Source organism: Glandiceps talaboti, chromosome 5, assembly GCF_964340395.1.
Source record: "Glandiceps talaboti chromosome 5, keGlaTala1.1, whole genome shotgun sequence".
Classification (NCBI taxonomy): domain Eukaryota; kingdom Metazoa; phylum Hemichordata; class Enteropneusta; family Spengelidae; genus Glandiceps; species Glandiceps talaboti.
This window is the reverse complement of record NC_135553.1, coordinates 27,987,234-28,001,643: the sequence shown is the minus strand read 5'-3', so window position 1 is coordinate 28,001,643 and position 14,410 is coordinate 27,987,234. Positions and strand designations below refer to the sequence as shown.

General features: G+C 36.7%; 1 protein-coding gene across 1 annotated transcript in view; it reads right to left on the bottom strand.

Moving 5' to 3' along the window:
• LOC144435554 (uncharacterized) overlaps positions 1-14,410 on the bottom strand; it is a 450,358-nt gene that overhangs the window by 396,591 nt on the left and 39,357 nt on the right. The window contains exons 26-29 of the mRNA XM_078124141.1: positions 13,656-13,778; positions 13,124-13,246; positions 2,203-2,325; positions 1,187-1,309 (exon numbers count right to left, since the gene is read on the bottom strand). Coding sequence (XP_077980267.1) covers positions 1,187-1,309; positions 2,203-2,325; positions 13,124-13,246; positions 13,656-13,778 — 492 coding nt within the window. The remainder of the gene's footprint in view (positions 1-1,186; positions 1,310-2,202; positions 2,326-13,123; positions 13,247-13,655; positions 13,779-14,410) is intronic.

The following is a 14,410-nucleotide window of genomic DNA, read 5'->3' as shown; positions in this document are numbered from 1 at the left end:
TGAGTTAGAACGTTGTCTATCTGGAAAGTGTAACTGAGTTAGAATGTTGTATATCTGGAAAGTGTAACTGAGTTAGAACGTTGTCTATCTGGAAAGTGTAACTGAGTTAGAATGTTGTCTATCTGGAAAGTGTAACTAGTGAGAATGTTGTCTATCTGGAAAGTGTAACTGAGTTAGAATGTTGTCTATCTGGAAAGTGTAACTAGTGAGAATGTTGTCTATCTGGAAAGTGTAACTGAGTTAGAATGTTGTCTATCTGGAAAGTGTAACTGAGTTAGAATGTTGTCTATCTGGAAAGTGTAACTGAGTTAGAATGTTGTATATCTGGAAAGTGTAACTGAGTTAGAATGTTGTCTATCTGGAAAGTGTAACTGAGTTAGAATGTTGTCTATCTGGAAAGTGTAACTGAGTTAGAATGTTGTCTATCTGGAAAGTGTAACTGAGTTAGAATGTTGTCTATCTGGAAAGTGTAACTGAGTTAGAATGTTGTATATCTGGAAAGTGTAACTGAGTTAGAATGTTGTCTATCTGGAAAGTGTAACTGAGTTAGAATGTTGTCTATCTGGAAAGTGTAACTGAGTTAGAATGTTGTCTATCTGGAAAGTGTAACTGAGTTAGAATGTTGTATATCTGGAAAGTGTAACTGAGTTAGAATGTTGTATATCTGGAAAGTGTAACTAGTGAGAATGTTGTCTATCTGGAAAGTGTAACTGAGTTAGAATGTTGTCTATCTGGAAAGTGTAACTGAGTTAGAATGTTGTATATCTGGAAAGTGTAACTGAGTTAGAATGTTGTCTATCTGGAAAGTGTGTCGGTGGGGGTACTGATTACCTATAAAGTGTACCTGCAAGGATGTGCTGTTTTATTCTCTATTTAAAACTGCTCTTATGGTGTATCTGTCAGTAAGTAAAAATGACATTTGCTCTGGTACATATCTACACAAGGGTACCAGTTAATCATGAAGAATATATTGTTCATGGTTCCAAGAATCAATGAGACAGAATAATACAGTTACTTTGGAATATAAAGTGGAAAAGAATGCAACATTTCAATTCATCTACTGTAATGGATCTTAATTGCATGATCAAGGTCCGTAGCTGATGAATCAAAATGTCACATTCGTTTCCAATTTACCATTCCAAAGTAATGATATTGTACTGTACCATTTAATCACGTTTTGACTTACTGGATTCACAGAATGTTCCGGTGTAGCACTCTGGACAAGTGCAGTCATATAGTGTACAGGACCCAGCTCTAGATGTGCAGGTACCTTCATTCAGACATCGATTTGGTTGACATGGATCTTGTACTATAAAAGAAGCAAAATTAAAGAAAATCAAAACAACATCAAATCAATTGTTTTCGATAAAATATCTAAAATATATTTACTGCCTGAATAATTAATGATTTTCACATCCCAACAAACATGCCTAATCTGCCTGGTTATTTCAGAATTACCAAATTTTGACCAAAAAGTCACATTTTTTTACCTAATTTGCATATCACTGATGGGATCATCATGTCATGAACAAACTTTCATCTACACATTCCTGAGAAGATTCCCACCACATTTCTGTCGAGTAGTTTGGATTTTAAGATTTTTACCAAAAATCACATTTTTGTTTCAATCAGAGAACAATGGTTTTTGACAACTACAAAGAACATTTTACTTTTAGTAGTGCTACAAAAGGATGAAATTTAACTTCAATGACAACAAAAACATGCGAACAGTGTAAATTGATTAGACGATTAACACCACATAGTGGATTAACACCACATACACAATACTAAAGGGCAGATTGTCTACATTCAAACAAACTATCATCATTGCAAAGTTCAAATATTCAAAGTGATAGTCTGGTTTCTGTCATGGTGAAGTCTGTTGAAAGTTTTACGCCAAACCCAGTACCCTGACTACTATCCTGAATAAGAAAGCTGATGTTCTGAACATCACAACAAAATCTAGCTGAGTCATAAGCATGCATGTACATGCATGTGGTATAAAAGAAATGGTAAGCACAAGTGTGCCCTCTATATCTAAAGTGAATTTGACATGCCACTGATGCACACAATTTCTAGTGATGCACCAAAATTAGGTGTAACCCTATCCTTTACTGTAGTGACTCACAAGAAATGCCAACTCACAACAACAAAACTTGACTATCATTACAGGGCACACTGGAAAGCACTACATTAACTTACATGTACTGCAAGTAATTCCAGTGTAACATCCAGGACATGAACAAGTATAGGCTGTACAGCTTCCAGATTGGGGAAAACATGTACCACCATTGGAACATGGATTGGGAATGCACTGGTTCAGCACTGTGTTAGCAAATATTGAAAAAAAAAAGTCAGTTTATGTAGTTAGAAATAACATTGTGATGACAAGAAGTGTATTTCTTAATACAGCATTCTTGCCAGGAATTTCCCAAGATTTTGTCTTCTTGCATCATTCTGCAAACATGGCACCTATTTTTTCAGTTGATTTGCAAGGTACAAAGGATTTGTTGAGATACATGTACAAGTACAAGTTCACACTTAATCTTGTTATCATCTAACATTTTCTCTTACAGGCTGCAGCACAAGTAATTGAAGAAACTGGAGTTGCAAACATGTATGTAAGTCTATATTAAAAATAGCACCAATGGAGTTATAGCACAACTGTATTTGGCTATTGCTACAAGTATGGGCAGATGGACAAGACTCTTTATCATATCTGTAGCATGAATGAACCTGTTATAATCAGTGATTTAATTCAGTTGTGCTAAAAACAGTGTTTCCAAGCAACTGTAAAACAGAGGTTTATCTTGATGCCATTTACACAGAGGTGGGAAGTAGCCCATAAAAGATTTCATGATTTCATGACATCAATAAAACTATAACCTTTCATTTCTAGTCAAAGCATTTTTTCACACCAAGAATCATGTTTTTTGTCCCAAAATGAACATCTCATAGGCGATCATTTTCATTTGTAATGAATAATTTCCATCTATACACCATAATTAATGTCCCCACCAAATACCAAAGCAATCGGTCTGGTGGTTTTTGACTTTAAAGGTGATTCAAAATGCCTTATACCACAACCTTGAAAAATATTCTTTATATGTCTCTTAACTAGTAAATGCTAGGCGACCTATTCAAAATTACATGACAAGTAAGAAACAAAAAGAATTAAAACTGGCAATCAGAAGCCGACCTGAGCAGCCATGAATTTAGTTATACTGCCTATTATTCTCCCTTTTGGGGATTCTGACATGATAGAGGGTACTGTCTTATGTCAGTTAGTATAGTAAGCAATGGTAGACAGTAGTAATTCTAACTTTGATACTCATCAGAATTTACTTAAGAGTGATAAATTCTTCTTTCAATGATGATTTTACCATGTTTGATAGATTGCAGGTGTCATGTCCTACAATAGTGACCACAGATGAACTGAAAATGCTCCCATATACCTTTGTACGATACGTAGATGTAGCAAGTTTCATTGAATTTGGTGCAGCCATTCTGCATGTATAGCCCCATTTATAAAATCAGAATTATGCAAATTAGTATTAATTATGCAAGCCACTCCAACCAAAAACCATCAGTACAGTGACTGCAATACACTCACACCATTCATTATAAAGTGCAGGCATTCTACATTACATTTAATTACAAAACTTAGTTAAATATGCAACTGTGCAATTACTTGACACAAGACTTTGAAATGTCTTTCTGTATTGTCATACCTTTGTGTAATCAATATCTGTAGCAAGTTCAATTGAATTCGGTACAGTCCTGGCTATATATCCCTTATTGCAAAAGTTCAACAAATATGCATATCAGCAATTAATTGACTCTATACCATCATATCTGCAGCCATTTTGAATGTAGAGCCACATTTATAAAATCATTAATTATGCAAATTAACATCAATTATGCAAGCCACTCCAACCCAAAAATAACCAGCACTATGTTATAGCCTGAGAATGCCACATAGTAAATTACAGAACATTTGCTTCAGCACTTTTTGAGATTTCATTGGAACAAAATTTCTGCACAGACAGAGAGACAGACAGAGACAGACAGAGACAGACAGACAGACAGACAGACAGACAGACAGACAGAAAGACAGACAGACGGACGGACAGGCAGACAGACAGACAGACATAACCACGACATCAGCTCCCAAACAGGAGCTAAAAATGCTAGTGATTTTGGAGAGTGTATCAGGTTCAAGGTGATCGTCAAATTCTGTTCCTGATTTGGACCTCAATAAAGTCAATAATAAGTCAATATCAAGATGCCTCTAATGATAACTAGAACTCAAAAAATAATAATTCAAACCAAGCATAATATTCCGATTGCCGATTTTTTCCTGTCCCAGAAGTCGATTGCTACTAAAGTTCAATGGTTTTGCAGTGTAGGCCTTTGACTACCTGGGCAAGACAAAATTAAAGCTGACCTAATTTTATTGTCTATATATGAAATGAGAGTGACCTGTAAAATGTTTCACAGTTTTTGTTGTGGTCTTGTATTGTCGCACGGTTGGCTTGTGCCACTGACAGTGAGTTTACATCTATTCTTACTTTCTGTCAGGGATGTCTAGGGTGCAACACTCTAGATTTACTGAGCCCGAGTGTTTACATCTATTACTTTCAGCCAGGGATGTCTAGGGTCATGTAACAAAGAATTCAAAATCGGAACAGTTGCGGGGCAAAGTGCTAGATCTAGCACTTCGCCACTTTTTGACAAAGTGCTAGATCTAGCACTCTAGCGAAAACTGACGAAGTGCTAGATCTAGCACTTTGTCAAAAAGTGGCGAAGTGCTAGATCTAGCACTTCAACACAACAAAGAGTGGCGAAGTGCTAGGAGTCATCGGTAAATATATGTCATGTTATACCGGTAATGGACATGTTATTACTCTCAGTGTAAAATGTTACTTCCTGTGTTTATCGACCTTAGAGTTTGATTTTCCGTATGTTTTGCCAATGCACAAACAAGTTTCTACTTCGTAATTTTTAGTAACGTTCAGTTTTGTACTTTTTCGATGTTCTATGCGGCGAAAAGTACAGCACGTGGTCGTTTCCCTTCCACGTTTCGTACTCCTTACAACGGCTTGACACCACTACCAACAACCGCAGACCGCCATTTTGGACAGCTAGCTGTCACGTCAAATAACGCAGTCGAAACTACGAACATTTTAATTTTGTTCGGCGTGCGTCACAGACTTCAACTATAGCACGTAGTTGTTTAGGTACCACGTTTCATACTCTGTACTTGACAACGGCTTGACACCACTACCAACAACCGTAGACCTCCATTTTGACAACTGTTCATGTCAAATAACGCACTCCCATACACTCGAAACTTCGAAGATTTACATTTAGTTCGGCGTGCATCACAGACTTCATACTGCAGATTTAATGACAGTGACATTTGTAACATTGCATGACAAAGAAATAATATAAAGGAAAACTGAATTTCTTGGTGTGTGTGTGGGGGGGGGGGTTTAGTGTGTGTCAGAGATGCGAGAGCGAAGATTTTTCTTGATCGTTGAACACGAAAATAAAGTCAGGGTGTAAGTTTATATCACGTTCACTATATTTCTATTGAATAGATTCACTTCTTTCAGTATTATCAGATCGTTAATAGATGACAAAAAATATTGCTATCGAAAACATAAGTGCGAAAACATATTCGTGTGAACAATTTTAATTTCAGCAAATCATTGCTGTTAATATTTTGATAGAAATCTATAGATAACCCGTTACTACTGTTTTGTAAATTCCATATACTTGGTACTGCCAACTTCTTGACTGAAAACAACGACAATAAATAATCCGTGACTTCGCCAGATCTCAAGTAAATCATCACGACATTACTGTTTATCGGAATTTTTTTGCATTCCTAGACAATCACCAACTTCATCGTCCCTTATGTAATTCCTGTTCGCTCAGAAATTATATCCAATGTGTAATAATAATAGCCATCGGTTATAGTTTGGTTCGGTCCAGAGGAAGTGACTTCATAATGCTACAATTTAGCGTAGTGTGACGCCGAGGATCGTAGAGCAGTAATAAACGCCACTTCGTGAACTGGATTGCATATCATTAACAAAAGTAAGAAATACAGATGACGACCGTTCGAGAAATAGCGATAGAAAATGGTTTATACGAGAAAGATTGTGGGAGCTCATAGGTAGGGTTGTGATAAGTGGGAACGACTATAGTATGTCTTAAAAGCACATCGCAGGTTAACATGGAATGCATCCCGAAAATAAAGTGCATATTGTCAAACTTATCCTTTTTTTTAGAATCCAGCATGGCTGCCAAATCCAGGATCCGGGGAAAGAAAGGGGTGTCGCTTTGTTTAAAAACAAACACAATGACCCCCATATTGATTTTGTCATTTCAGAGAGATCAACAAAATAAAACTATCCGTTCAAACAGTTTGGAGAAATTTTAAAGATTTTATAGAATAAATGTGTCCCCAGAGGCTCTACCTCTACGCTCTACCTCCTGTAAATCACCAGAGTTATGACATGATTTTGCACAATATTCTTGTTCTACTACTTCATAGATTAGAATGAAAATAAGCACATTATACTGATACTGATGATTATACTGAAAGTTGGATACTGGATAAAGATTTCAGTGATTTTCAAATTTATTTCAAGACGTTATGATTGATATCTTTCCCGCTCTAAAATAGACATGGTACAAGAAATACTGAGTGGCTAGTCCTTGTTTACAGAGTAGATTGCAGATTCTGAAGTACAGTCCCACCCACAGGCACTCCCGAATACAATACAATGTCGATAATATCGATGATATTGACGTGTTTTAGCCAATTGTATATGAAAGGGGTAAAATAATAACACTTGTTTCTGTGATCGCGCAAGTCCATCCACCGCGATGTATTGACAAGGCATGTTTGTAACAGAACACACAACCCCCGGGACACAACCCCGTACGTACGGCAACGTGAACTTTCAACCGGCCGTTTTACTCGGCAAACATTTAACAAACTTCAGATAAATCGTGTCGTTGTTGTTACAATCGGCCAAAGATATTAAAGTTTTGGAGTCGATCATGCGCCACACGACCACGTACACGGACTACTGACATGACGCATGTATGTGACGTTTATCGATGCGAACGACCACGTTATATAAAGCCGTTGGAGGCGCTTCGTTGTTTACAGTCCCGCACTTCGTTGTTTTCTGGCGAAGTGCTAGATCTAGCACTTCGGCGAAAACTGACGAAGTGCTAGATCTAGCACTTTTTCAAAAAGTGGCGAAGTGCTAGATCTAGCACTTTGCCCCGCAACTGTTCAATTTTGGACCATTTAGCTACCTCCTAGGGTTCAACACTCTAGATTTACTGAGCCCGAGTGTTTACAACTATTCCTTTCAGTCAGGGATGTCTAGGGTTCAACACTCTAGATTTACTGAGCCAGAGTGTTTACATCTATTACTTTCAGTCAGGGATGTCTAGGGTTCAACACTCTAGATTTACTGAGCCAGAGTGTTTACATCTATTACTTTCAGTCAGGGATGTCTAGGGTTCAACACTCTAGATTTACTGAGCCAGAGTGTTTACATCTATTACTTTCAGTCAGGGATGTCTAGGGTTCAACACTCTAGATTTACTGAGCCAGAGTGTTTACATCTATTACTTTCAGTCAGGGATGTCTAGGGTGCAACACTCTAGATTTACTGAGCCCGAGTGTTTACATCTATTACTTTCAGTCAGGGATGTCTAGGGTGCAACACTCTAGATTTACTGAGCCCGAGTCTGCAACCTACGTAAAACTCGCATTCTGACTGAACAGAAGCAGGCCTCATCAACTTGTTGGGGACTCAAATTATTGTGTATTTTTGATCATGGTGTACAGGTGTCTATTAGGAGTCTTTAATTATCGGTAATTGGGTAGTGTTGCCAATGTAGTACATGTAGTTTTGTTTCTCGTGTAGTGACTACCCCTGGTAGTTACGACCGTTCCACGATCAAAGCTGAACTAGTGTATGTATGGACTCAGAGACCATGCACACTTAGGTTGAATTTATCCATATAATCCATAATTATCAATTACAAATGTAGTTATATTGCAGAATTCTTAAAGTCATACAGAAATAATGTCTCTAACTTCAAAACAAACAGACATCAGAACAAATGTGACTCATATCTAGTTGCAGGCTTTCGCTCATAACAATGTGTTGGGGTCACGACCTTGATTGCATGCTAACATCAATATTGTCCAATCATGTAGAATATCATGAACACATTGCGATATCTGATTTGTTTGTTTCCTAAACTATATACTTCTGATACCATGATTCGTTACAAAATTCTTCTAATGAAAATGTCTAGAGTGACAAACAGGCCTGCAATGTGTAGAGTGTAATAAAATATCTCAAAAAATTGTGTTCCTCATGTTATATTAGTGAATTAGATATTAAATTATATATTTTTGCATTTGTGTTTCAGTCATTTCTGGAAGACGAACTCTTTCCTTTGGTGATGATGTACCTGCAGTTTGCCAGAATGGTCTCTTGAGTTTAGTGTTAATAATTGTGATGTACTGTATGGGTGTGCATAATGACTAATGTATACATTTTTACTATCCAACATGATTTTTGGCAATGACAATTAGTATTTTAGAGGCAATAATACATAGTACAGGGTAAATTTCAGTCTACTAGGTAGTCATCATAAACAGTACATGGTAAATTTCAGTCTACTAGGTAGTCATCATAAACAGTACATGGTCAATTTCAGTCTACTAGGTAGTCATCATAAACAGTACAGGGTAAATTTCAGTCTACTAGGTAGTCATCATAAACAGTACAGGGTAAATTTCAGTCTACTAGGTAATCATCATAAACAGTACATGGTAAATTTCAGTCTACTAGGTAATCATCATAAACAGTACAGGGTAAATTTCAGTCTACTAGATAATCATCATAAACAGTACAGGGTAAATTTCAGTCTACTAGGTAATCATCATAAACAGTACATGGTAAATTTCAGTCTACTAGGTAGTCATCATAAACAGTACAGGGTAAATTTCAGTCTACTAGGTAATCATCATAAACAGTACAGAGTCAATTTCAGTCTACTAGGTAATCATCATAAACAGTACAGGGTAAATTTCAGTCTACTAGGTAGTCATCATAAACAGTACATGGTAAATTTCAGTCTACTAGGTAGTCGTCATAAACAGTACATGGTATATTTCAGTCTACTAGGTAGTCGTCATAAACAGTACATGGTAAATTTCAGTCTACTAGGTAGTCATCATAAACAGTACAGGGTAAATTTCAGTCTACTAGGTAGTCATCATAAACAGTACATGGTAAATTTCAGTCTACTAGGTAGTCATCATAAACAGTACATGGTAAATTTCAGTCTACTAGGTAGTCATCATAAACAGTACATGGTAAATTTCAGTCTACTAGGTAGTCATCATAAACAGTACAGAGTAAATTTCAGTCTACTAGGTAGTCATCATAAACAGTACATGGTCAATTTCAGTCTACTAGGTAATCATCATAAACAGTACAGGGTAAATGTCAGTCTACTAGGTAGTCATCATAAACAGTACATGGTCAATTTCAGTCTACTAGGTAGTCATCATAAACAGTACATGGTCAATTTCAGTCTACTAGGTAGTCTTCATAAACAGTACAGGGTAAATTTCAGTCTACTAGGTAGTCATCATGAACAGTACAGGGTAAATGTCAGTCTACTAGGTAATCATCATAAACAGTACAGGGTAAATTTCAGTCTACTAGGTAGTCATCATAAACAGTACATGGTAAATTTCAGTCTACTAGGTAGTCATCATAAACAGTACATGGTCAATTTCAGTCTACTAGGTAGTCATCATAAACAGTACAGGGTCAATTTCAGTCTACTAGGTAATCATCATAAACAGTACAGGGTAAATTTCAGTCTACTAGGTAGTCATCATAAACAGTACATGGTAAATTTCAGTCTACTAGGTAATCATCATAAACAGTACAGGGTAAATTTCAGTCTACTAGGTAATCATCATGAACAGTACATGGTCAATTTCAGTCTACTAGGTAATCATCATAAACAGTACAGGGTCAATTTCAGTCTACTAGGTAGTCATAAACAGTACAGGGTAAATTTCAGTCTACTAGGTAGTCATCATAAACAGTACATGGTAAATTTCAGTCTACTAGGTAATCATCATAAACAGTACAGGGTAAATTTCAGTCTACTAGGTAATCATCATAAACAGTACAGGGTCAATTTCAGTCTACTAGGTAATCATCATAAACAGTACAGGGTCAATTTCAGTCTACTAGGTAGTCATAAACAGTACAGGGTAAATTTCAGTCTACTAGGTAGTCATCATAAACAGTACATGGTAAATTTCAGTCTACTAGGTAATCATCATAAACAGTACAGGGTAAATTTCAGTCTACTAGGTAATCATCATGAACAGTACATGGTCAATTTCAGTCTACTAGGTAGTCATCATAAACAGTACATGGTCAATTTCAGTCTACTAGGTAGTCTTCATAAACAGTACAGGGTCAATTTCAGTCTACTAGGTAATCATCATAAACAGTACAGGGTAAATTTCAGTCTACTAGGTAGTCATCATAAACAGTACATGGTATATTTCAGTCTACTAGGTAATCATCATAAACAGTACAGGGTAAATTTCAGTCTACTAGGTAGTCATCATAAACAGTACAGGGTCAATTTCAGTCTGCTAGGTAATCATCATGAACAGTACATGGTCAATTTCAGTCTACTAGGTAGTCATCATAAACAGTAAATTGTAAATTTCAGTCTACTAGATAATCATCATAAACAGTACATGGTCAATTTCAGTCTACTAGGTAGTCATCATAAACAGTACAGGGTAAATTTCAGTCTACTAGGTAGTCATCATAAACAGTACAGGGTAAATTTCAGTCTACTAGGTAGTCATCATAAACAGTACAGGGTAAATTTCAGTCTACTAGGTAATCATCATAAACAGTACAGGGTAAATTTCAGTCTACTAGGTAGTCATCATAGACAGTACAGGGTAAATTTCAGTCTACTAGGTAGTCATCATAAACAGTACATGGTCAATTTCAGTCTACTAGGTAGTCATCATAAACAGTACAGGGTAAATTTCAGTCTACTAGGTAGTCATCATAAACAGTACAGGGTCAATTTCAGTCTACTAGGTAGTCATCATAAACAGTACAGGGTCAATTTCAGTCTACTAGGTAGTCATCATAAACAGTACATGGTCAATTTCAGTCTACTAGGTAGTCATCATAAACAGTACAGGGTCAATTTCAGTCTACTAGGTAATCATCATAAACAGTACAGGGTCAATTTCAGTCTACTAGATAATCATCATAAACAGTACATGGTAAATTTCAGTCTACTAGGTAATCATCATAAACAGTACAGGGTAAATTTCAGTCTACTAGGTAGTCATCATAAACAGTACAGGGTAAATTTCAGTCTACTAGGTAGTCATCATAAACAGTACAGGGTAAATTTCAGTCTACTAGGTAGTCATCATAAACAGTACATGGACAATTTCAGTCTACTAGGTAGTCATCATAAACAGTACATGGTAAATTTCAGTCTACTAGGTAGTCATCATGAACAGTACATGGTAAATTTCAGTCTACTAGGTAGTCATCATAAACAGTACATGGTAAATTTCAGTCTACTAGGTAGTCATCATAAACAGTACATGGTCAATTTCAGTCTACTAGGTAGTCATCATAAACAGTACATGGTAAATTTCAGTCTACTAGGTAATCATCATGAACAGTACATGGTAAATTTCAGTCTACTAGGTAATCATCATAAACAGTACAGGGTAAATTTCAGTCTACTAGGTAGTCATCATAAACAGTAAAGGGTAAATTTCAGTCTACTAGGTAGTCATCATAAACAGTACAGGGTAAATTTCAGTCTACTAGGTAGTCATCATAAACAGTACATGGTAAATTTCAGTCTACTAGGTAGTCATCATAAACAGTACAGGGTAAATTTCAGTCTACTAGGTAATCATCATAAACAGTACAGGGTAAATTTCAGTCTACTAGGTAGTCATCATAAACAGTACAGGGTAAATTTCAGTCTACTAGGTAGTCATCATAAACAGTACAGGGTAAATTTCAGTCTACTAGGTAGTCATCATGAACAGTACATGGTCAATTTCAGTCTACTAGGTAGTCATCATAAACAGTACAGAGTAAATTTCAGTCTACTAGGTAATCATCATAAACAGTACATGGTAAATTTCAGTCTACTAGATAGTCATCATGAACAGTACATGGTCAATTTCAGTCTACTAGGTAATCATCATAAACAGTACATGGTAAATTTCAGTCTACTAGGTAGTCATCATGAACATTTTGCTATGAATAGAATAAATTACCTATTAGTACGTATCTCAGTCCTTACAAGCTTACAGTAAAAAGTGACTTTCTTGCAAGCAAATGAGATTTTCCCTCGATTTGTAAAAGTGTTGGTTTTTTTTAAATTAAACTTTTGGAATAAAACTGGTGTAATTTTTCAACACTACTGTTGTAAGCACAAAGTATGAGTGAATGACACACATACAGACTTGGCAATTAATTTCAACATTTCATTACGCGATACCCAGCAGTACTTTCAGTGCTTTGATTTGTTTACTGATGTCTAGTCACATGTTGACTATGCTCTTCATAGCCTGAATGCTAAAAGTAGTCTCTGTATGGTCTAGCTGGGACCAGAAATACCCGAAAACTCTTGAAGTAAATCCAACGGGTGTGACTGACATTTCACAAACATGTCGTCTAGCAATAATAGTGAATGTGAGTATTTTGAATCACCTTTAAGTCATTCACACAAGCACACGCACACACACACGCACACGCGCACGCGCACGCACACACACACATACATACATACATACAAACAACTTGTGCACTGCTATACTTTGGAATGATACAAGAATTTTGCAAATCAGCAGCCTGGCTAGAACATTGATAAAACGTGAACTTTGAAAGCATTATCTTTTGAGGTTTGTCATGTTTGTATTTAAATATAAACTTTGAAATATAATTGAACAGTTTTACTGTAATCAAAATAAACTTACAAGTTTCACAATTATCACCACTGAAACATCCAGTACAGGAACAAGTATACTCTGTACACGATCCTTGTTGTTGCTGACAATAGCCACCATTTTGACATGGATTGGTATCACAAGGATTGATAACTATTCAGACATAAAGAAAATTTTGCTGAATGAACAAATATCTCTTATTTTTATAAGCATTCCTGATGTCATTATGTGTTCATTGATAGAGAAAGTAGGAATGTAATACACACAGACATACAACAGACAGACAGACAGACAGACAGACTGGCAGAAACGGAGACAGACAGAAATGACACACATACTTACATATATACACACATGTACGCATGAACACATACAGACAGACACCCACCACACACACACACACACACACACACACACACACACACACACACACACACACACACACACACACACACACACACACACACACACACACACACACACACACACACACACACACACACACACACACACACACACACACACACACACTACAAATCAAATCACAAGTACATGTACTTACATCTTTCGCAACTGCTTCCAGTGTAACATGTAGGACAAGTACAAGTACTCTCTGTACAGGAAGTTCCTACTGGTCTACATGTGCCACCATTGACACATCGGTTTGGCTGACATGGATCTTGTACTGCGAAAAGATCATTGTATCATCAAGGTTCTACATGTATATTCAATCACACAATTCCATTTTACAACATGCTGTGTGAGATGTTTTCAGTGTGATGTAAACAATGTCAAAACCTTGGATAACACAGGTTGAAGGAAACCATTACACTGAGTGTGTTTACAGCAAAGGAAGTCGAATTTAAACCAGCTGGCATCAAGACCCGGCTGTTTCTCTCAAGGTCATTTTGCCAGTCTCTTCCTAGTCTTGCTGCTAGACCACCTCGGGCTATTCTGCTCAATGTGAAGGTGACCAAAGGTCGCAAGTGAGAGCTTTAGCCCTAGCTGATAGACCTCTGGCTTTCTTCTGAAAGGTGCAATCAAGCTCAAGGTGAGGGTCATTCAGGCTATCGTTATAATTGCACCTTTCAGAAGATTTAAAACCCAGTCTATTAGCTAGACTACATGTAGTCTCTTCCAGGACACATGACAATAACCCACTGTAGTACACCCATGACAATAACCCACTGTAGTACACCCATGACAATAACCCACTGCAGTACACCCATGACAATAACCTATTGCAGTACACCCATGACAATAACCCACTGTAGTACACCCATGACAATAACCCACTACAGTACACTCATGACAATA